Source organism: Lichenostomus cassidix, chromosome 21 (assembly GCF_008360975.1).
Source record: "Lichenostomus cassidix isolate B80296 chromosome 21, HeHo_3.0, whole genome shotgun sequence".
Classification (NCBI taxonomy): Eukaryota; Metazoa; Chordata; class Aves; order Passeriformes; family Meliphagidae; genus Lichenostomus; species Lichenostomus cassidix.
The window spans coordinates 6,790,758-6,814,536 of NC_139501.1; the positions used below are offsets into that span (position 1 = coordinate 6,790,758).

General features: G+C 48.0%; 4 protein-coding genes across 9 annotated transcripts in view; 1 reads left to right on the top strand and 3 right to left on the bottom strand.

Moving 5' to 3' along the window:
* The window catches only part of TMCO4 (transmembrane and coiled-coil domains 4), a 37,129-nt gene extending 35,567 nt beyond the window's left edge, over positions 1-1,562 (bottom strand). For 3 of the 5 annotated variants that reach the window (XM_085080067.1, XM_085080070.1, XM_085080068.1), the window contains exon 1: positions 12-1,220. The gene's annotated coding sequence lies outside the window, so the exon portion shown is untranslated. The other 2 variants (XM_085080071.1, XM_085080069.1) reach the window with 2 other exon arrangements.
* A 1,760-nt stretch (positions 1,563-3,322) lies between these two features.
* Positions 3,323-8,583, bottom strand: RNF186 (ring finger protein 186). Its single transcript, XM_085080086.1, has one exon. The coding sequence runs from the start codon at positions 5,061-5,063 to the stop codon at positions 4,152-4,154; it is 912 nt and encodes a 303-aa protein (XP_084936212.1). The 5' UTR covers positions 5,064-8,583; the 3' UTR covers positions 3,323-4,151.
* Positions 8,584-8,678: 95 nt separating this feature from the next.
* On the top strand, positions 8,679-17,154 carry OTUD3 (OTU deubiquitinase 3). Of its 2 annotated transcripts, none has more exons than XM_085080077.1 (8): positions 8,679-8,923; positions 9,606-9,754; positions 10,502-10,614; positions 14,174-14,314; positions 14,995-15,120; positions 15,674-15,770; positions 16,014-16,195; positions 16,527-17,154. In XM_085080077.1, exons 1-8 carry the CDS (start codon positions 8,751-8,753, stop codon positions 16,698-16,700), a joined length of 1,155 nt encoding a protein of 384 aa, XP_084936203.1. In that variant the 5' UTR covers positions 8,679-8,750; the 3' UTR covers positions 16,701-17,154. The 2 variants fall into 2 exon arrangements, with proteins under 2 accessions (XP_084936203.1, XP_084936204.1); XM_085080078.1 differs by having other exon boundaries at positions 8,681-8,923; positions 14,192-14,314.
* Positions 17,155-20,313: 3,159 nt separating this feature from the next.
* Positions 20,314-21,863, bottom strand: LOC146428423 (acidic phospholipase A2 jerdoxin-like). The gene is made up of 4 exons (XM_085080096.1): positions 21,850-21,863; positions 21,556-21,703; positions 21,213-21,319; positions 20,314-20,678 (listed from the first exon to the last, which is right to left on the bottom strand). Exons 2-4 carry the CDS (start codon positions 21,654-21,656, stop codon positions 20,536-20,538), a joined length of 351 nt encoding a protein of 116 aa, XP_084936222.1. The 5' UTR covers positions 21,657-21,703; positions 21,850-21,863; the 3' UTR covers positions 20,314-20,535.
* Positions 21,864-23,779: the final 1,916 nt, after the last annotated feature.

Below are 23,779 nucleotides of genomic sequence, written 5' to 3' on the forward strand. Positions count from 1 at the left end.
GCTAGCCACACCTAATAACATAAAATATGGAGCAATAATGGAGCAACACCATGGTGGCTCTTGGCATGCAAAAAAATACTCCAGTGCTGAGCATCTAAAATACCCAGAGAAAGTTTCTGAAAGACCTTGCTCTGAAGATGCTCAGATCAATGTACTTCCCTCTACACAGGTATCTTTTTCCTCATAAGCATGTAGGAAAAAATGGGCTTGGATTTTCAGACATGCAGTATACAAAAAGAGCAACATGCATTCCACTAAAGAAAATTTGCACTGAGAAGTTTTGCCACAAATCCAAGATGAGGGAATTCAGAGTTAGAAACATATTCTGAAAGTTATTCATGTCTTGTGGCACTGGAATTCTCATGCCTGCCTCTAACAATGTGGTTCAGCAATCAACAGCATTGCCATAATCTGAACTGTCACTTGAAAGAGAGTGTTTTTATCACTTCCAGCTCTCATTTTTCACACAAAGCCCTTTGTTTTCTTGAGAGATGGTGTATTTTATACAGCAGCTCATACAATCCTGTTTGGAAAGCAGAAAGGTAATTCCTTTGGGGATCTAAAGTTGTATGATACACGTGTTTCCTGCAGCTGAAAGAAGAAACAGAGACATGGCAGCATCACGTTAGTGCTAAACTATTACAAAAGTGACTAAGCCATCATCTCCACAACCTCCAAAAGTTAATGAGGCATCTCATTAACTTCAGAGAAGCAGTTTTAGATAATTATTCAGACGGGGCTGGCCAAAACGTTCCATGTGAGGCACAGCGGGGATATCACAGCTCGATTGCGGTTATGCATCACACACAACACTGTGACTGCAGGAACATTTGGGCAGAAGAGATTTTTTGGGGATCTGCACAAGGCTCCAGAGGTGCTGGGAGCACCACAGCCTCTGCTTTTAATCCATAGATGCGAGGTATGAACACAGAATGCTGTTAATTCAGTCCTGTTTCAATGCAAGCACACATAAATGCCATACAGATGGGCCACAGGGGTCAGAGCCCAAGAGGATGGGGACATGGAGAACCCCAAAGCTTAAGAAGTTGCGAAAGTGAGCGTGCTTAACTCAGTTAATCCTAAAGTTTGCACTGCATCGGCTGAGGTGTCCTCACAGTGAAATGGGAAAAGCTGCGCAGAGGGAACAGCACATAAAAAAGCGTGAAGGCAGCACCTCAGCTGGGAAAGCTGTGAGGGCGAACACCTCCACAGCTGCCTCTGCACACTTTTACCACAAGTCTGAAGTCTCTGCTGATTCAACACAGGCACTTATTTACAGAAAGCGGCGCTTCGGGACACGCTGACGGGAGGGAAGCAGCGCTCAGAGCAAGGGAGCGGCCTGAGGGGAGAGTCCCGCCCGCTCGCCCCCAGCCCGCGGCGCTGCCCCAACAGCCCCTCTCCCACCCCCCGGCCCGGCTCCGACCTGCCGCCGGCCCGGCCGAACACCGAGCACCGGGAACTGGGAACCACGTACCGCGAACCGGGAACAGAGCACCGCTGCAGGCGCCCGCCCCTTCCTGCCCGGCCCGGCCCGGCCTTCCCGCCGGCGCTGCGCCTGTGGCGCAGACAAGCGCGCAGTGAGGGTGGGAGCTGCGCTGGGCTGAGGGGATGGAGGGGACTGAGGGGACGGTGCGGACTGAGGGGACGGTGAGGGCTGAGGCGATCACAGAATAGTCTGAATTGGAAGGGACCCACAGGGATCATCAAGGCCATCTCCTTAAGTGGAGATCAAACCCAGGATCTTGGTTTTGTCAGCACCATGCTCCAAGCAGCCGAGCTGACCTCAGGGCTGTGGAGAGTGCTGAGGGGTGGAGGAGGCTGAGGGGATGGTGAGGGATAAAGTGATGCTGCCTGGGCCCATTTCTCATTATGATTGCCTCTCTCTCAGGCCGCAATGTATTACCAAGTCATTATCTGAAATCAGGAGCTAGCCAGGTAAGGTAAGCAGGACACAGGACTTCAGAGCTGAAACTTTCTTAACAAAATGACCAGCATTAATTAAACCTGAGTGCAAACAAATCCTTTATGTTTTGGATTCGGAATATAATCCCATTGGCCTTGTCTCTATAAACGTAATTGCTGCTTCAAAGTTTTACATTGTAATTGGGCCTTGTCTTGTCAGATGGGAATGTGTTCAAAAGATACCAGGTTCCAGAGCTTCATGACTGCCATCAGCATCTGTGAACTCAGAATCACCTGAGTGTTAGTGGCTCTCCGAGGCTGAAAAACATTTCAGGGAACTGCTGAAGGAAGACTCCGAAGGTGCTGCTCCATAACTGCATGGATCCATAGAGATTCTTTCAGAGGGCCAGTCTTTCCTGGAAATCACACTCCTGTATGCTGCCCTTCCCTTCCTGTTGGCCTTTTTTTTTTTTTTTTTTTTTTTTCTCTGTAGAAAGTAGTGTAATAAAACAACTCTTTTGGATGGGCAGGGTGAAACATAACAGATTTTACGGATCATGTTCATTCTGTTTTCATTTCTTCGCACCCAAGTGCTGAAAACCCACATGCGCTGGCGGGATCCCTTGTGAGTGATCTGTTCAGGCCAATATTAACCCATTTGTTACAAACCTTCACAGTACCAGTCACCCACTGGTGTTGGTGAAGGGAACTCAACAAGAAAATTGTCTGTGAGCTGAGAGACTTGCCCATGGTTTCTGAAATTATTTTCAGAGCAGCTAAATATCTGGTCTGGTCTTTATATTTGGAATAATACAGTATTTGGGTTTAAAACTACCTGAGTTTTCCAAGCTGGAAAGGTTTTTTTCTGGTTGCTTATTAGCAAATGTCATAGGTACTCTGCAATAAGCCTGTTGCTGTCTGAAGAGATGAGAAAACCCAAAGGATTTATTTCCCCTGAAGCCTCCTGTTACTGGCAGAAAACAGACCTGTGTTTTCCAAGACTTCAGGAGGACAAGAGCTTCTACCCTCTTAGTCTAATCTGTTTTATCTGCTGTGAGACACTCTGTATATTTATATACTGAGCAACTGCGGGACATCAGTTTCTATTCTTATCAAACACAAATATTTACCTGATCCAAGGTCTCCTGAGATCCTTGACACTCTTAAACATGCAGTTTAGCTAGAGAAACCAACTTTATCCCCCCAATTTAATTTTAGTTGGGTGTCAGGGTATTTTCTTAGCAACTAAGTATTTTTTTAAATGAAGGGACACGCCAACACATTATTGTGCTGTGCTGTACCAACTCAGCTGTGCGGAGTCCCTAATGCGCTTTCTCAGCTGCAGTTCCTGCCAATAAGGAAACTGGGAATTGTTTTGAGATTAATTGTCCATAAGGAATTGAAATGAAGAAGTCAATGAGCAATTAATATTATTTAAATTTAATGGAGGCATTCCATTAAAAACAACACATGTGGCGTGGTGTGGCGCAGCAATAATAAATAGATGGATTTCTGTTTATCTCTGTAAGCATCTCAAAGGTCAGTGTAAAGAGGGCAAGAAGAGAGGTGGTGCAGGTAGCCAGAAAAAGGCTGAGAGGTGAGAGGAACCATTTTTCAGCTAAATAATGTGGGGAATTTGGAGGGTCATGAGTTCTTTGAGCCTTGCCATTTGCAAGCCACAGACTCAAGATTAGGACTGTTGATTTTGCCTCTTCCTCTCCAATTTTATGTGTAACCTCAAATGGCATCAACTGACATCCCCTTTTCCCAATCCCTTTCCCGTCCCTGCCAGGGATTAAGGTGATAATCTTAAAACTACTCTTTTCCAAGCACCCACTCCCTGATTTAGCAGCCTTATTTCCCACATTGTCCCAAGGAAAGGTGTCCTTGTGTTCAGAGAGTGGGAAACAGCAACCGCAGGATTTTCCAGGACATCACCTCCCGGGTGTTCCAGATAATATCCTGCAGGGTTGATAGGAGAGGACACGGACACAAACAAAATGACAAAAGCAAACCAACACAATTACTAGTCTGGGATAAAAATTGTGTGGAAAACACATAAATATCAACATATAAATAGTTCATTTTTTTCACAGTAATGAGATTTAACAACACACTGCATTGGCATTGAGCCAGCTCAGCCAACTGTTGAATTTATTCTGTGAGTGATTGTTTTTAAGTCCATAACTCGCTGGTGTACCCAGCATGCAGGTGGCCCAGTCTGTTATCTCTGGGACAGGTTAATTGTTTCAGGCAACAGTAACAACGTGGATTTCCTTGTCACAGGAGGTGTGGGAGTCCTTCCACCTGCAGTGGAATTTAGGAATGCAGCAAAGCACCACAGACATTACCAACCCCAAAGTAAGCAGGAGACAAATTACCCATTTCACCTTCCCTGAGTATATAAAGGGGAGGATGAGCATGGCGAGGATCACCCCGAGCAGCAGGAGCAGCACGAGTCTCTGCACAACTAGGCTGGTGTCTGCTGGGCTGTTTTCTTCTGTGTTTAAAATGTCCTGGCTGCTCTGAGTCCAGCTACTGCTGTCCAGCCCCACGGCACAGATGTACACCTCAGGGTTTGAATCAAGGTTTTCCAAGTGCTCCAGGATGTCTTCTTTATTCTGGAGTGTGCGGATGAGCCCTCCTGATACAAAGGTGGGTTTTCTGCAAAGGGGGCAGGTGATTATCCAGGTCTTCTCCTCTTTCCTGAGGATCAGCTTGAGGCAGACAGCGCAGAAGGTGTGCTGGCAGTCGAGGAGCTTTGGGACTCTGTAGATGCTGTACTTGTTGAAGCAGATCATGCAGTCCATATCGAGGGTGGCTGTGTCTGAGCATTGGTGGTTCAGTTCCAACCCGTTCATTTCGGGAGAGTTTGTGTTTGTTAGCACAGCAAAAGGCTTTGAGTTTGGACAGTCTCTTTCCAGAACTGCTGGTTTAAAGGCAGCAGGACTGTCTCTCTCTGTTCCTGAAGGTCTCTCCATTTCTTCAGTATGCTCTTCAGTGAATCCCACTCTTTTCCCATGTTTTGTGTTTTGCTCTACGGATCCTGCTCTGCTCATTTCTGCAGCCCCTCCCGCCGCAGGCACGGGACCATCCGCCTCAGCCTGCAGTACTCCAGGCGATCCGTTTTCCTTGTTTGGCTTGTCAGTGGATTTCTCCATGGAGATAAACCTCGGTGCCGCCTGTCTCCCCTTAGCTGAAGGATTTCCTGAGTCTCTGGCTCCTTTTATATGTTGCTGTATTCCTGCTGTATGCCTGATTGATTAGTGAGAGCGTTAAGTGAGTCGTGCTCTTACAATATGATGTTTTTATGACATGGGGACTAGAGTTAATGATTGATTTCCCAGCCAAGACAGTTTACAACTGATAATATCACTGAGCAATTCCTATCCGGAAGCAGACTCCATGGCATTAGCAGACTGCTCTGACAGCCAGACACTACCGTTATTAAATTAGAACTCCCTTTGTTGAAAGCAATTTCATTGGTCTCTAAATAGTGCTTTGCTGGACAGTGACAGGTTTGGGGGAATTACCTATTACTAACATTGGTGTGCTAAATGCAATGCTTTGATTAGAGCATAGGTGTCACTAATTTTAAGCTCTCTGGGTAGGAAGTTTGCTCTTGGTTTAGAGATATTTACTACCCTACAGCACCAAGAGAAGAATGAGATTGAAATAATTAATTTGACTGTTGAATGGCCAATTGTTATGAACTCTTTTATCCTAGGAACGTCCCTGTTTATTTTAGTCATCAGAGGGCTTCCTGTACAAACTGAAGCATGACTGAGGGTCTCACAGAGTCCATGAGAGAGATCTGGGAATTAAGACTAGTGTCCTAGATGGTGGGACCGTCTTCTTTCCTGTGGCATTCACAGAACAGCCTCATGCACTCAGGAATACCCTTCCTGAGTGGTCTTGTGAATATTCATCTTGTCTGAAAAAAAATGCCTGAACAAATCCCTCAGCCCATAATTTCTGCCTTTTTATTTGAGGAGTAAAATACAGATGGTTTCTTAGCAAGAATCCCATGGAAGGAAGAATGAAGAAGGAAAGGGAGGATCACTAATCCCAAAGAGCCAGACAAGGTCAGTGTTACTAGCAGAAGACACACAGTACTGTGCTGGTAGCCTCAAGTGCACCTGAATGCTCAAATTGTCTGTGCCACCATGTTCCAGCCCCTCCCTCCTTAGAGAGGAGCAGCAGAAAGAAATTAAACTGCAGCTGAGGAGGGCGAGGAGTTCAGGAAGGCTCTAATCTCATGAACTCACTGGAGTGGGAGATGAAGGGAGAAGAGCTTGTTCTTATTTGCTGAGCAATAGAAGGTTTGTCGTAAGCAAACTTCGTCAAAGTGCCTGAACACTGCTGTTTCTGCTGACATGGCATGTAGTGTGCTTGATGGACTTTTGGATGACCCCAAATTTTAGAAGCCTGAGTATCTCTCAGTTGCAGAAGTGGGTATCAAAGTGCAAGAACGTCTGGAAGTGGGGTGGTGAATTGCAAGACTCATTTATCTTTAAAAAGAGAATTTTCTTTTGCATTTTGCATAGTTCTTCATCAGCAAGTTCATGCTGTTAAACAGATCTAAGAAAGTGAAAAACAGACTTTCCACTATTACAATACTTTAGAAGCTTCAAATTTGCTCTGTCAGTTCCCATGTCAAAAATGGAAATGCCTTAAAATTTCCTGATTCTTAGTTATTGGAACAATGTGAAAACACCTTGCAGATGTTGGAAGTTGGAACAGACACCAAAAGGGACAACTATACTCCCATCATAAAAAGTTTAAAACTAGTTGGGATGAATCCGTGTTCCATGTTTATCTGCTCTGTATTCTATCAGTGGGTGGGGGTGATTGTCTGTGTCTTTTGTCTTTTGTGCTGGAAAAACAGTTTTTTGTTGTCCTCCACTGACAAAGTTTTCAGCCAAGCCCTGATTCCGGCTCCACTTTGTCTCTGGTGTCACGAGTGATGCTCCCTGGCTGGCATGTGCTTTGTGCTTATCTCAATTGCCCACAGCCCATTAATGCTTCTCAGGCTAATTACTGACCCATTAATCATTCACATTTAATTTATGTACTCACGATGTTTTCCTGCTTTTAGTGTGTTTGCATAAGAAAACATGTTTCTATGAAATGCTTTGTATGGAATTGCTTATAGCAGGAAATAGATATAAAAGAGCAGTTGTGTTGTTCCAAGTCAAATCCTCACGTGCCAGAAGCCAAACATCCCAGAAGATACTGGGATACACCTGGGAGCTTCTCCCTGTGCTGAGCTGTGGTTCAGGGTGTCCTGACTCTGGACAAGACAAACATAAAAATAATGTACAACTTAAAACCAGTCATGATGTGAAGCCTCTTCCTGTATTCCGGGGACTGTTTTGTTCTGTTAGTGTTCCTCACAAAGCTGTTTGGATGTGCCTTCTGAGCTCGGAATTAGAAATTCATGGAATCCCAGAGTGGGTGGGTTGGAAGGCATCTTAAAGCTCATCCAGTGCCACCCACTGGCATGGGCAGGGACACTTTCCACTATCCCAGGTTGCTCCAAGCCCTGTCCAACCTGACCATGCACACTTCCAGAGATCCAGGGGCAGCCACAGCTTCTCTGGGCAACCTGAGCCAGGGCCTCCCCACCCTCACAGGGAAGAATTCCTTCCCAATATCCCATCTATCTCTGCCCTCTAGCAGTGGGAAACCGTTCCACCTTATTCTGTCACTCCAGGCCCTTGTAAATCCTCTATTTCCATCTTTCTTGTCAGCTCCCATAAGGTACTGAAAAGTTGTGATTAGGTGACCCTGGAGCCTTCTCTTCTCCAAACGGAACAATCCCAATTCCCTCATCCTTCCCTCAAGGGAGAGGTGCTCCATCCCTCTGATCATCTAGGCCTCCTGCAGACTCAGCCGATGTGCAGCAGTTCTGACAGCATCGGGCACCTTCTGTAATGCTACCAACAGAGAAGAGCAGTCACGGGCAGAACGATGCCTTGGTGGGTGTTGCTGCTGGGTGACTCCTTTAACAAAGGACGAGTGGAAGTGCCAAGGAGCACGGGGATGGCAGGAAATCCTCCCCAAGAGCCCTGCTCCAGAGAAATCACTCATCTTTTCACTGTGCCCCTTCTCCAGCACTCTGTGAGGAGTCTGCCTCAGTGCTAGAGGAATTAAGACGCGGAGGTTCAGTTTATTACACTTATGACATTTTATTAATCGTTGCTGTCTCAGCTCTGCTCCTGCCCCTGCCCCGCCGCTGCTCTCAGCCCTGTTCTCCTGGTGCCACCTCGCGGGTAGTCCATCTTGTCGCCTCCCTGATTTCCTGGTAGTTCATTCCGCAGCGGTGATTTGGGGTTGAACACACACGGTCTGGAGCGGCGTGTCCTGGTGTAGAACGGGAGCAGGAAGCGCCCACCCGTGGGGCCAGGGTGGGGCGTCACGGCGAGGGCCGGGAGGTGTGCTGGGCAGCATGGAAATGCCCCTGCACGGGGCAGTGCAATTAGCAGTAGAGGCCAATTAGCCAGAATCCGGCAGCTTTTGGTACAACATCAGTGATTTGTGCCTCTGCTTTCCGCAGCCTCCCCAGCCTTTCCCGGCGGACACGCCGCTCCCGGCGCTTGGCTGCGCCGTCCTTCCCTTCGCCGTTCCCGCTTTCCGATCCCCAGCCTCAGTTTCCCCCGGGACTGCTCTGTTTCCTTTTCCCTTCCTCGTCCTCCTCCTCAAGGCATCCCCGGGCGGGCGGCCGCTCACGTGACCCGTTCCCGGTGCCGCGCTCACGTGACCCACCCGCTGCAGTCGCCACGTGATCCGTGCTCGGTGCCGCCGTCACGTGATCCGCTCCCGGTGTGGCAGGCGCGGCGGCGGGAATGTCCCGCAAGCAGGGGACCAAGGCCCGGCCCGCCGCCGCTGCCAGGAAGGGCCGGCGGCCCCGGCACTCCCCCGCCGGACCGGCCCCGGGCCCCGCTCCGGGCAACAGCGGCGGCCTCGCCGGGCAGCTCCGGGCTCTCGGCCTCAAGCTGCGGGAGGTGCCGGGAGATGGGTGAGCGCCACGACGGGTGTCCCCAGCAGCCCCGGGGCCGGCGGTTCCTCGGGCATCCGGCCCTGAAGGCTGCGGGCTTCCTCCTCCCCGGGTGATGGGAGCCCGTGTCGCCGGGGCCGAGAGCTTTCATCGCTCCCGGGGGTGGGCAGCCCGTGTCCCGGGCCCGACGATTTCCCCTCCCAGCTGAGTGGGCCCCGTGCTCCACAGGGGTGAGGATTTCCCCTCAGGATCTCTGCTGTGCGTTTCTGTAGGGCCTGACGGCTCTGCCAGTCCCAGCCCTGATGCCCAGGGAGCTGAGGGCTCCGCTGTCCAACTGAACTGAGCATAGGAACGTCCATAAATGTTCTTATGGAACACTTTCGCCCCCTTGTTTTCCATAAGGTAAAAGGGTAATAGAAGTTTCTGCCGAGAAGTTGCTTAGCAGATCATTGGTTTGTCCTTTGTTGCTTTATGTCACTTGTCTGATGTCAGTGTAGGACAGCTTGGCCCAGCAGTTTTACCATGACATGATCACTCCAACCCAGCCGTTCTAGCAGCAACAGCCATTTGAAGCACAGGGAAGAGGGCTGCTTTGCATTCATATCCTTTCTAAACCGGACAGAACGAGTACAGCCTTTTCCTTTTGACCCTGTATTCCTTCTGATGCCTGAGACACACCCACTCATCGTTTCCCTCTCGGCAGCAACTGCCTGTTCCGGGCTCTGGGGGACCAGCTGGAGGGGCACTCCCGGAACCACCTGCAGCACCGCCAGGAGACCGTGGAGTACATGGTGAAGCAGCGCCAGGACTTTGAGCCCTTCGTGGAGGATGATGTGCCCTTCGACAGACATGGTATGGGCTCTGTACAACATCCTGGGAAGGGTTGTTGTGTTATGGGGTTGCGTCTCCTTAGAGCAGTTCCTTAACCGTTCCTCATCCCAGAATTACCTTAGGGCTCCTCTCTAGTTTTCAGAAGCAGGGACTTCACACTTATGCCTGTTATGATGCTGTGGAAAGGTGAGCTGTTAAGTCCACCTTGAATTTGTCCTGGAAATTGTTTAAATTTAGGAGAAACTTGGAAAGAGAGATAAAAAAGGCAAGGAGTAAAAATTAGGTCTTTTCAAAAGGAACTTATTGCCTAGTTCTCTTTGAATACTGGTGGGTACTTGGCTGTTTTGGTGAGTGGCTGATTTCTTTGGGTTTCTTTCTCCTTGGCACTCAGTATTTCCTACTGGGAATGCAGGGGAAGGTCCAAAGCAGAGGTAAATACAACCTTGGATGTGCCAGGTACCATGCAGATGATGAATGAAAGTGGTTTGGTCACTTAGCATGTGACACTCCTCCTTCTGAGCTTACAGAGCCAGTGGCCTTGCTTAGTGTAAGGGTGTAGTGCTCTTTTTAGAGATTTCTGTGTTCATTTAGATGCATTAATTTCTGTTGTTGCCAAGTTCTTGCCTCAGCACTCACTGTTTCACAGGTGGAATTTCCCTTCCAGAATTTCTAGGGGTCGTGTTGAAATCTTACCCCTCGTTATCCCTCCAGTGCTTTCGGAAGTCTCAGAAATTGGGTTTCAACTCTTGTGACTGTTTTTTCCTTTAGTTGCTAATTTGGCTAAGCCTGGTACTTTTGCTGGCAATGATGCTATCGTGGCCTTTGCAAGGAACAATCAAATGAATGTGGTTATTCATCAGCCCAACGCTCCACTGTGGCAGGTGAGAAACAAAGCTTCTGCATTTTGGCCTAATTTTTACCTGATGGATGCAAATAGTGTGGAAAATTCCTGATTTGTTGAAAAAAGGCAGTGGTTTTTGAAGAGGAAGTGGTTTTTGAAGTGGTTTTTGAAGAGGAAGAACATTCCAGATTTTGGCTAGGAGGAGGGGGGATGAAAGAAAACAGTGAATGCATGAAAGATGGGTGTGTGGGGAAAGAGCAGCATGTTTTAGTTGGGTTTTAAGCTATGAGCTACAGTGCCGTGCTCTGTCTCCTGAAGATCAGCCTGCATGTGACGTGAGTTTTCTTATAGGGATCCCAGAATGGGTCACGTTGGAAGGGACCGCAGTGGATCATCTGGTCCTGTCTCCCTGCTCTGGAGGCTGAACAGCCCAAGCTCCCTCAGCCTTTCCTGGGCAGGGAGATGCTCCAGTCCCTTCCTCATCTCCGCAGCCTCCGCTGGCCCTGCTCCAGGAGCTCCCAGCCCCTCCTGTCCTGAGGAGCCCAGAACTGGACACAGCTCTCCAGGTGTGCCCCACAGGGCTGAGCAGAGGGTCAAGGTCACTCCCTGACCTGCTGGCAATGCTCCTCCCAGTGCACCCCAGGATCCCATTGACCTCCTGGCCCCCAGGACACTGCTGCTCAGGGACAGCTCCTTGCCCATGGGACCTCCAGGTCCTTCTCCACAGAGCTGCTCCAGCAGGTCACCCCCAGCCTGTGCTGGCTGTTCCTCCCCAGGGGCAGGACCTGCATTTGCCCTTGTTGAACTTCAGACAATTCTTCTCTGCCCATCCCTCCAACCCACGGAGTCCTGAAGGGCTGCACAGCCCTCTGGGGGATCAGCCCCCTGGGATTTGAGCCGGGCTTAAGGAAGGCTGTACAATAAGGTTCAGAGAGATGGAAATGAAGGTATAGCAGGGCATGCACTGTCTTGGAATGAAGCTCCATCAATTCTGCATGGGATGTAGAATGCAAAGATTTCTGACAGATGGAGAAATGAGATTTTAAGAAGTTTTAAGACCTTGAAGTGGTGTTTAATCAACTCCTGGAAAGGACTGTGTGCTGTGGTTCCCTCTGACAGAGGGGCACTGAAATAAGTAATCCATCAGGTCCCCAATTTTCTATTTTTTGTTGTTTTTCCATGGCAAATCCACACTGGAATAGGTCCATGCTCAGTCTGCCTGGTCATTGAGCAAGTAACAACCTGTATTCAGGTTAGGATTGTTTCTGGCCCCTGTTTACAGACAGAACCAATGAAGTATATAGATTAAACAGGGCAATAAAGATAAAAAGTCAGATGAAAGCTGTCAGTGACGTCTGAAATACATTTAAAACAGCATCAAGTGGATTCCTGAACTCAAACAAGTTTAAACTCTCATTTGCAGGCAGCCATGGGCAGTGGGACAGGTGAGCAACGTGCCTGTGCAGAAGCAGTGACCCTGCAGGGTGGGTCACAGGGGTGGTTTTCATGTGTTGTTCCTCAGTGTTACAATCTACAGAGATTTTGATGTCCTTTTGAAAACTTTGGCTCTTTAATTTCCTCTCATTGACCATTTTAGACTGTCAATACAGGGTTTCTGATGAGGTTCTGTCTTGCCTGAGCAGTGTTGTTAGTGAAGGGTTGTCTCAGGCCATTGAGGATGTTGTGAATAAAGAGAACTGTGAGTAGTTGTAACATCAGGAAAAGCTCTTTGCAGGTGGTCATCTCTGCATGGAGTTTTTAGGGCTGTAAACACCCCTTAACTTGTTGATAATGACTGTAAATCATAGAATTGTTTAGTTGAAAAGACCTTTAAAATCATTGAGTCCAACCATTTAATCAGGTTAGCTGAGATTTGTAGGTTATTTGATTAGCTTTTTGGATAACAGGTTGGCTTTTTCCCCCCGTTTTAAATCTGCAGCTCTCATTTACTTACCAGTTTCAATGTGTTCACAGAATCACAGAATTCCAGGTTGGTTTGGGTTGGGGGGGACCTTAAAGCTCTTCCAGTGCCACCCCCTGCCATGGGCAGGGACACCTTCCACTATCCCAGGCTGCTCCAAGCCCTGTCCAGCCTGGCCTTGGACACTCCAGGGATCCAAGGGCAGCCACAGCTTCTCTGGGCACCCTGTGCCAGGGCCTCCCCACCCTCACAGGGAAGGATTTCTTCCCAATATCCCATCTAACCCTACACTCTGTCAGTTTGAAGCCATTCCCCTTGTCCTGGCACTCCATGCCCTTGTCCACAGTCTCTCTCCATCTTTCCTGTCAGCTCCTTCAGGCACTGGAAGGTCACAGTTAGGTCATCCTGGAGCCTTCTCTTCTCCAGGCTGAGCAATCCCAGCCTTTCCTCATAGGAGAGCTGCTCCATCCCTCTAAATCAATTTGGTGCCCTCCTCTGTCCCTCTCCAGAGTGGAAAGTGGCTTCTCTAATGAGAGCTAAATTGGCTAATTTTCAGAATAATCTTTCGGGTGCTCTGGGATTTGTTAGATGCATATTCAAGCTCCAGCAGAGGAGAAATGTTTAAAATAAATCTTAGCAAATTCCAGCATTTGAATAATTTAATAGGATAAAAAGCAGGAGTTAAAAATAACCAAGTGTTGAATTGGAATCTAAATGTGAGCCAGTGTAAAACAGATGAATGGAGAATTATTTGTTGGGAAATCTGAAGTCATTAGTGCAGCACAAACTGCAGACATGGCTGAAGAGTGACTTGGTGTGTGGTCTGGGAGCTGAGATAAGGCAATTCACAGACGTTAAAGGGTTGAGAAACTCTGGAGCCCTAAAGCAAGGAGTTCTGGTCCTTTGCCTGCTGACGTCTGCTCCAGGAGAGCAGCTGGGTCTTTGAACTCGAGCTGGCAGGTCAAGCCAAGCTGGTCTGCAAGTGCAGTGGGATTTTCTGCATTCCTGGCAGGAGCTGGAATGCTGTGTAGCTCTTATCTAATAGTTTGAGACACTGATAATTGGGGTAGGAACTATTCTCACATCAATATAGATAATGCTAACAGTAGGAAATTTTCTGTGAAAACTGCTGTAACTTGGTACTGACAAAGCAAAGGAACATTTGGTTGCTAACAGTGCTCCTGAATGGAGTTAGTACATTTTCGTGGTTCATCTTTCTTTTAAAAACAAAACACAGCCACTTGGAATGATGTTTAAACAGCATCTGTCCCAGCTGCAGATCAAAATTTACCCTGAATGACAGTGAGTGACACTGTTGCTGTCACTTGAATGGCCTCTCTTCACTCATATTTGAGGGTAAAATGACATGGTACATTCCCTGGGAGCTGTTGCTGAAGTTGGATCTGGGAAGATGATCAGAAAACTGATAACACCTGTGGAAAGTTTAGGAAATAGTTCTGAGCTTTCCACAAAAATATTTTCATCCCATGTTTTGTTTGTTCTGATGTAACTGCGCAATATTTTACATCTGGCTTCCAAACCTTCTTCTTCTCTTCCTGTTTAAAATGCTCCAGCAACCACGTACTCGCTTCCTTCACGGTGTTTGCCGTCGCCGCAAAAATATGTGAATGCTTTGAAAAGTCTGATGCTGAAGTCGATTCCAAATGCTCACTTGCAGTTTGTTTGTTTTGTTGAGATTCGGGGCACAGACAGGAGTGACGCGAGAGAGCTGCACATCGCCTACCGTTATGGGGAGCACTACGACAGCGTCAGGAGGATCAACGATGACTCGGAAGCACCAGCCTACCTTCGGATGGAGGTTGGTTGTGACAGGAGCCAGCTGTGGGTGACAAACAGAGCTGGTGAATGAATGCTGCCAGTTGGTTTCCAGTCTCCTTTGGGATGGAGGGAAGCGCTGGGTCTTTGTGTCATGCTGGGAAAGCAAAGCGCTGAGGTCGTTGTAGCTCACGCTGCTGGCTCTCCTGGGAGTGGCTGTGAAGGATTTCAGCCTCTGGGCTGGAAATCAATCCAAAGCTGATGCTGTGATGTGGGCTGTCTGGAAGCAACCTCATCTAAATGACATAATCACGCACCTCAAATGGAAAAACAAAGGGAAGGGAGGAAAGAGCTGGAAATGCAACAGCTGGATGCAGTTGTCCTCTTCGTATCTCCCTTTTTGATGTTGAGGAGTAATTGTGCTGTGCTTGAGGTTCTGTGCACACAGCCGAGGTGTGGTAGTAAAAATAATCCATTGTATTAAAAATAATCCATTTAAAAGATTGTTTATTGGCATTCACGATGTTGTATTACACTGGAGTTTGTTCAGTAGTGCAGAAGGTGTGGGAAAATCTCAGTGATGGTGGAGCTTACATGGTTTCCAAGATGCTTTGACACAGGATGTTCCTGAGAAAAGTGTGCAATGATAATTACTTTTATTAGGATGTCAGATTTTTTTGGATTGCCTGCTTATGTGATTTGCTGGGCTTTGCTTTTCTTCAGATGCTTTGCAAGAACAATTCAAATAAGGCAGAGGAAGTGAAGCCACAGAAGTGTGACTCTGAAGATGAGACTGAAGTGGAGGTGGAAGATGCTGTACAAAAAGTGTGCAGCGCAACTGGGTGCTCAGTAAGTATTCAGCATTTTTGTGCTTAATGTTCAAACCTCTTTGAGATATGAAAGTAGTCCTGGGAAAAATTCTAAAAACCATTGGTCTTGGACAATTTGAGTGCCACAGCCATAAATCAGGGTGCATCTCATCCTAAATCAACCCTTAAATGCAGATGAAATACCTAGTTTTTGTGGATGCCTAATAATTTTGGAAGATTTGTCTTGCAGCTCTCATAAAATTCACTTGGAAACAAATTCTGTAAGTTCTGAAATCCTTTGGGGGTATTGAACATCCCATATAACTGGATAATCTGTGGCTCTTGCTGTTGGCACTGCAGGTACCTAGAGCAGAAAGGGCCAAGAGGGAAACTTATGCTGAAACAGCGTATTCATTTTTCCTGATATCCTCAGGAATTTAAGGTTTTTCCCCTCACCTTTTCAGAAATGAAGCACAGACCAATTGAATGATCATAAAAGCAGCAGGCCCATCTCGGTGGTGCAGGTGTTGTTAAATGAATGTAGGTTAGAGATCTGAACTTCTTCAGTGTTCTCCTTCCCCTCTTGTGGACAGGACATTGATTTGGTGAGCCACATTCTGGAAGTGGAAGACTACAACGTGGAATCTGCAATATTTGCCATCTTGCAAGAGAAGGAAGGGGAAGAAACAGGTGAGTGCCCAGAGTTTGTCACCTGGGGCTTTGGGTGAGCATGGCGTTGGTGTTGGGGACTGCAGCCAGACAGATGGGGTTTCTGTGCTGCCACCTCAGCCTTCTGTGCTCAGGAAGGTTGTTCGTGAGGGGAGCTTCAATCCAGCTTCCAAAAAACCCCAGGACTTCTGGGAAGAGGAATTGGCTGACAGGCCAACAGCTCCTGGGTAGAGCATGTCTGAGGAAAACCACTGCTGTTGGCAGGTACCGAGGAGCAGCAGGAGCCCCCGGGCAGGAATGAGAAATCCTGCAGCGGAACACTGTGGGAGGAGAACGGAAGTGGTTCAAGAATCTTTGGAAATCAGATCTTGCATCAAGGTGAAACAACAAATGACAAGGGACAGGCTGGATCCAGGGAAGAGAACAGAGCCAGCAGAAACCCAAAGGTGTGTGAGGGGTTTGGCAGCAACGTGGGCACCCTTCAATGATTGGGGGATGCCTTAGCATTGCTTACTCAGCAACTCTCTTCTCCTTGCAGTTAAAAAGAGCTGCTGCTCACTGCATTTTGTCACTGCTGCAGCTGTGTCTTCTCTGCCACAAACATTTCCTGGTGACATGTGGCACTCTTGCCAAAACTACTCAGAATAAAGTCCTTATAAATAGTTAGGAATGTCCTCTGGCAGCTGCCTTGGTATGTGCTTGTCTCCTTTATTACTTTTCCCCAGCTGAGCAGAACAGGTGTGGTTTGAACTTTGTGTTTTCATCCTTCCCCTTCAGGTAGCCAAGAAACAAAGGAAGGAGCAACAGCGGCTGGAGAAGAAGCAGCGGCAGGAGGAGAGGCACCGGCAGAAGGTCCTGGCCAGCAAGAGGGACTGTGCAGACAGCAGGACAGAGACAGACCCAGCCAACCATGTCACTCTGGTGAAGGCCATGGCAGCCCTAAACATATGACTCAGTGCTTTGCTAAGAAAAGCAAATAAAACTGATGAAGACAAATTCCCCTGGGAGAATTTCCAGGCAGCCGTGGTTATCTTAAAATCCATCTCTGCTGGGATTTCCAAGCACAAGGGAACTTCCTCTTCCTTTAGTTGTGGGGAGGACAATTGCTTGTTGATTCTGTATCAACCTGTGGTGAGAAGAGTTTCTTGAACTTAACAGTAAGTAGAGACTCAGGTCTGTAATCTTGGAGTTAGATGAAGGTGAGAGCCTTTTCTTCACACAATGGTGTCACGTTTGTTTTGGCATCTCTTGATGTGCCTGGGGTTTATTCTTTTATTTGGTTATACTTGGAGGAGCTTTATTTTATCTTGCTGTCAGGGAAAGCTTAACAAATGGCAACTCAGGAATATCTCTGGTGGTTTTTTTCTATTTAAATAAAGTAAGGGAACAGAGTCCCAGAGTCCTTTCCCAAGCAAAGTGTGTCAGCCAGCACTGTCTCAACTGTGGCATTCCTCTTCTTTGTGATGCAGGAATGCAGTGATAAGTTTTAATCTCACTAGAACTGCTGGCATTACACTGGGCTGGTTCAGCAGTGATTAATACGTGGAGGGAGATTGGGATTGCTGCATTCATGAGGTATGGGATCAGCTCCTTTAAACTGAGGCCTGTGGAGGGAAAAGAACCCACCCAAAACAGTAATCCCAGTGGACTCATGAGACTGCAGAGCCAATTCATCCAATATGGTAAAAAGTGACAGGAACAGGCAGGACATTTCTGGTGAGTGTTGTTACTTGGACACCTGGAATCTTGTCCCCTTTGCCATATTCCAGAGTTTTTGGGCTACTCCAGGGCTTTAATCCAAGCCAGGAGCTTGATAGGTGTTAGTCTCCAAATGAAATTAGTATAGCCTAATTCAAGGATCAAGAGTCCTGGGAACAAGGCAGCAGCGATCCCTGGGAAACTTGCCTATTTCACTGCATAAATCAGGCTTTTTTCCAGGGTAGGGTTTTTTCATCTTGAATTCCATTTTGGTGAGGTCACCGAGTAGGATGTACAGCTTGACTCCTGTGATATTTTCTACTGTAGGACTGAGAAATTGGATTGAGGTGAAAGGACTGTGGGACTTAGCCTTTGATTTACGGCTCGCAGTGTTTCAGCTTCACTTAGGTTTTTGAGCTTGTAACAAGCACTAAGCTTGAAGAAAGCACATGTGCACTTACACACACAGGAGACAGCTCATCAGCCAGGGCAGAGGTGAAAGGGATTTTTTAAAAGTAAGGAGTGTTGCTTTTGAAAAATTTCTGTCTGTGCATTGAAGTTCATAAATCAGCCTGGAAATATAAATGGTTTTTTTTACTGAACTGCCAAGAACTGAGCTGGTACTTGGTGTGCTCTGCTGCTGTTACTTGAATAAAAGGAAAGGAGCTCTCCTGAAAGAACCAGTTTGTAGGAATTCCCTTTTTCTCCAAGATAGTAAATTTTACATTAGTGGGAAGAGAGGTGAGTCACAGCTTAGTTGGGAGAAAGTGCAAGTTCCTTCAGGGAGTGATGAGTTGTGACAGCAGGTTTAGCAAGGCAGTTTAGGTGAATGTGTCACCTGTATCCTGCCCTGTCCTGTATTTTGGTCTGGAAGGCAGGTGTGTTCTGCAGCTCTGAAAAGATAAAAATTTGCAGTTGTGAACTGTGAATAAGAGGTTTGATCTTAATTAATTGGGTTTTTGTCCTCCAGAATCAGAGCTGATAAGAGATCGTTGTTGCTTGGAGCCTGAGAGCTGTGAAAGGAGTTGTCCTGGAGGCTGAGGAGGGAACTCAAACCTCTCCTCATCATGTGGTGATGGAAGGGGGGATCTGCAACAGCAGCACAAACAGCAGAGGGAGAGACTGGTCAGCAGCTTATGGCCTCTGAAACCTGGAACCAAGTCAGGGGCTGAAAATGCTTTAATTTCCAAGTGTAATATGATTAAAATTAACTCCTAATGTGCTGGGCTCATAAATCTTGACAAACCAGTCAAATTCCCTTTATCTTGCCAGGATAGCTTTGTGCCTGCACATGTATCCAAACATGTTAAAACTTACTTTGCCTGTTTCAGGTTTTTCCTGTTGAAATTTCTACCTTCCCAATGGGTATTTCTTTTTCTTAGGGAATCTTTGTGCACCATTCTTCACAGAACTCAATTTACACGATGAATTTGCTTTGTAAACAGGTCGTGGATTTTCCTGGGAGGAGGAAGGGAGGCAAGAAACAAGAGCAGAACAACACCATGATTCATAACATGTGTTTACTCCTTGGTGGAGCTGAGTGCTCTGCAGTCCACGGGCTGAGGACGGACAATGAGCACTGGATATTCCCTTGGGATTTGAGGAGGATGACTGTTTGTTATTAGCTGCTGGCTGACTGGTTTGAGGGTGTTTTGGCTGTTGCTGCAGCAGGGTCACTGTTAGCCTCTCAAGGGCAAATGTGCAGCAGGAGGATGTAGAAAGCTGCTTTCCCTGCATTCTGTCTCCCACCATCATCTTCCCTGGACTTATTTTCCCAAATCCTGCCCCTTCAGGTCAGGAGTTCAGTTGAACTGGAAGTTTTAAGCATTTAGGCAGGTTCTGGCTGACCTCCACAAGCAGGTCTGGGTATGGGAAGGGTTTTGTGCCTGTAGCTGCTCCATGTTTCCTGTCCCTTGTTCCTACTTGGGAGCTGCCTTCTGTTTATCTCGCAGCTTTGCCATGTCACCTATGGTCTCCATGTCTGCAGAGCTTTGGGAGCTGCGGAAAGGAAGGGAAATTGGGCATGAAGAAGGATCCATAGTCCAGTGTTGGATGAAAGAAAGGTGGTTTGTGCTGGTGTTGAGCTGTGGGATGGTTCCTTGGACCTTCCTGGGTGCAGGCACCAGCCTTGGAGTGCAGCAGTGGCCCTGTCTCAGCTCTCTCAGAATCCTTTAGTGGCTGTAGAAAATGAGAAGAAATGATTGGTTTGCATTTAAAAAAATACCACATTTACTGTAGGAAGCTGAGGTAGGGGTGTTGCTTGTAATGAGACACTCAACAGTCAGGCAGGAGCCCTCAGCACTGAGGTGGAGCTCAAAGAAATTACCCTTAAAACTCCTTTATTTTTGGCAGAACGTGTCTCCAGAGGCAGCATTATAGGTGGAGGTACCTCCATTGAGGCCCAGGGCTGTGGCACAGCCAGCCCTGGCTTGTTAGAGCTAATTAGGGCTAATCTGGGGTCATGCGCAGCTGTGGTAAGGAAAGAGGTAGCTGCAGCCTGAGGAAATGTCTGTGTGCAAGAAAGAGACCTCACCACAGGACTCCCCCATGCCTTCAGTGGGTATTAATTGCTTAAAGTGTCATTAGGAGTGGGATGAGGCTGGGTTGAAACTGAGCTCCTGGAAGGAAGCTGGGCTTGGAGCCTGCTTTGGGGCTGGGGTGCAGCAGCCACTTGCTGGTTTTGTAGTAATTTTTTTTCTCTGGAGCTCTTAAGATTTACTGGTTGGCTGCTAAAATGTCACTTCTGGTCATTTTTTAAGAAAAATGGTGTGCAGGAAGGAACATTTTCTCCAAAAAATCAAGCTATGTGTTGTTACCTACCCCTTCCACCACTGATTCCCGAAACACAACACTGGAAATTTACAAATTTCCTTTAAAAAATCTCTTTATTTGCAGGATTTTCCTCATTTTTATGAGTTATTTAACCACAGGGAGCAGGTTTTCCCTGTGCCAAGGCTGTGGGGAAAGGCACTGGACGCCTTTTTGGTGCCACAGGGCTGTACCATGTCCTGCCTGGCCACAGGGAAGGCAGAAGTCCCCGGTTCTGATGGTTTCTGTCAGGTTTGGAGCCCCAGCCTGGCAGGTGTGTTCAGCAGGAGGGTCCTCGGCCCTTGCACTTGGACTGGGGGTAATTGGCGTAGGATTTGCGGTAGCTCCCGGCTGTCCTCTTGAAACACTCGACCGCCGCCTTGTCGCACGCGCAGATCCTTCTTTCACACGAGCTCCCGCTTCCTGGAAGAAAATTGGGGGGGAGGGAGGCAGGTGAAGGGTGTGAGGGTCAAGGGGTGTTTTTTGGACTGTCCCCATGGCGTGTGCAGCCCCTCTGTTGAGTTTGGGGTATCTCAGGTGGTCTCACCTCTGGGGTGTCAAGCTACCTGGCCCTGGAGTGAGCATTTAATTTACTTTCTCTCTGCTGTGTCTATGGATATTTGCCTGGATGACAGGGATGTGCTTTGTTTTGGTCCATGGAACAATGAGTTTACTCTGGGGGAATCAGGGTGGCTGTGCCAGGTCGCCATCCGGGCTGGGAGGGTCACCTCAGACCCTTGGTATTTGGGCTCTCGGGAAGGACAAGGCCCCTCCTCAGGGAAGTCTGTAAGCTCTAAAATTCACCACAATCCAGCAAATATTTATTTGCCTTATTCTTGGCACTTTTCCTGTATTTCCACCCACTTCACTGCACATAGTTTCCAGGCCAGTATGGTCTAAAGGGGATCTTGGAAGTCAAGCTCCCCGCTCGGGGCTCTGCCCCTGCCCCACTCTTACCGCAGATTACTCGGTTTCCTCGGTAGGTGTATTTGTAGACGTCTGATTTGGGTCTGCAGCCCGCGGCAACCAGTCTCTTGTAGCAGCAGTCATGGGCGTGGCAGCACCTGGGGGCACGAGAGCCATGGTCAGGACAGGGGACAGCTGGGACAATGCAGTAGAATATCAACAATGTGCATCTTTGCTGTGGCTGCTGCTGAACCACTTCTAAAGAGGCTTTAAGGACTAGCAATTTTCTCATTGCTATTTCCACCCCCAGCAGCACGAACAATCCCTGCACTGTACCCTGGGAGGTGAGGAGGGCTAGGGGCAACTCCTCTGCCTTCACCAGGTCCCAGCTTACCTGTCAGTGGCATCCACGGGCTGTTTGGTTCCCCCCCAGCCACAGTAGCAGCCGTATCCATTGTAGGCCAGCGGCGATTTCCCGGTCACTTGCGTAATCATGAATCCAAACTGGGCCAAGTTGCAGCTGGCAAGGGTCAGTCCTAGGACTGGAGAAGGGGGATTAGAGGCACTGGGAAAAGTGATCTCCCATCCCACCTTTCCAATGCAAAAATGAGCATTTCATCCTCCCCTTCTGTCTATGGACAGGACCTGGGAGCTTTCCAGGGGGGAAGAGCTGGCAGGGGGTACTCACAGAAGAGGAGCAGCGAGAGGTGGCAGCTCTGGGGTTTGGTGAGCCTGAAGTGCCACTGGTCCCACCTTTTATGTCTGCGCGCGGTCCCCAAGGCCCCTCCTCCGGAGAGATCAAAGTGGGCAAATATTGACACTCCTCTCCATACCACTCCTGCTGCTGTGCAGATCTCCTCGCATTGCTGGAGGAATGTCTTATACTGATGGAGTTCTTGGCAGGGAAGTTTTGGTGGACTGGGGTGTGTGAGGCACCCTGGGGTTGAGTCCATGCATGGCTCTGGGTTTCTCAGCATTCCCAGTGCTTCCCTGAGCAACATGGGAGAACTTGAGGGAGAACAGGAACCACATAATGCAAGGTGTCCCTGCCCATGTCAGCAGGTGAAATGAGATTAAAGTTCTTCCAACCCAACCCAGTCTGTGATTCCAAGATTCACTTTCTTCCTGGATGACAGTTTTTTTAATGTCTTGGCTAGAAAACACCATTCTGTGTCTTACTGTTTTCCATCCTGACTTATCTGGGCAGGGAGAAAATGCAGCCAGTGCAAAGCATCCTCCACTTCCAACTTACCAGAGTGGGTGAGATGCACCTTGGGGAGTGGAGGAAGATCCCATGGTGTCCAGAATGGCTGGGCCTGGAGATTGTCCTGCTGTCAAGAAAACCACTATCCATGGCCTCTGCTCAGCTCTTTCTCAGTGCCCTGATGGCCCCTGCACGTGGGGATGCTCCATCCCTCTCTCCGTGTGTGCTGGTCAGAGTTTAGCTCTCAAAAACCTCATGGTGTGAGGTGTGTGGTTCACCTTTATTTGGAAGTAAAATAAGGCAAGTGGCAGGGAGAAAAATGCAAGTGGCATATGATGGAAGGCATGGAAAAAAAGAGGCTGCTTGTGTCATTTGCTTGGGGAGAATCTCTAATGAAATTGGTGGTGCTAAACAATCACATAGCAGATTTCTTCTGGTAGAGGTTGCAGGTGCTCTGTGCTGCTTTTTGGGGAACCCCAGCAATAGCCAGGCACTGAGGCAGAGAAGGAAATCCCCACAGGGGCTGGTAGGGAAACTGAGGCAGGGAACAAGCATGCAACTTGTGTGGGAATCGGAGAGATGGTGAGAAAAGGGAACTCAGCTCAGCAAAACCTCTTTCCCCTCTGGCATGGGCCCTTTGCTTCATCAGCTCTCGGGGCTAATTTAAGTAGTCCCTGGGATGGTGTTCAGTTGCTTATCTAAACCAGGATTTGCCATAATTCAGGATTTTCCAAGTCCACAACCAATTTTATCACAGGGGAATAAGAGCTATTCTTGTCCATCAAACTGGCTGAGCTCCTCTGAAAGCCTCTCCACCCCAGCCCCTCTACCTTGGGCAGGTTTGCAGGATCCCTTCTCCAAGTGGGAAATAAGCACCCCCCCCAAGCCAAATGCCTCCTGGGAAGATGCGGATTTTATTTCATAGTATGAAAAACACAACTTTTGCCGCCCAGTTTATTGTAATGCTCTGAGGGGGTGCAGTATCTGAGCCAAAGCATCAGCACTTGGAGCTCTGTATGAATGGGTTTGTGCAGCCAGATGTCGAAGCAGGAAAATTCATGGGTGGTTAAAATTCACCCAGAAGTTACAAAGGGAGAGTGTAATTCAGTTTATCTCAGCCTGCAATCTGTCTGGGATATCCTTTCGGTGAGGATTTGATCCTTGATTTATGCCCTGCAAACATCAGCTGCTGGGCAAAGGGCTCCTTCCTCATGTCCCCAGGATTCCCCTGGAGGAGGAGGAGGAGGAGGGTGGTATGGCCTAATTTCTGGGTGACAGCTTGCAGGAAGCATCGCTTTTTCATTTAAGGGTTATTTCCTGGTACTATTTGTTTCAGCTATGGGGAAATCCAGGGTGGGAATTCCAGCTGGGCATCAGGCCCTGGGACAATAGTGTTTTGTTGCTGTTTCTGTGC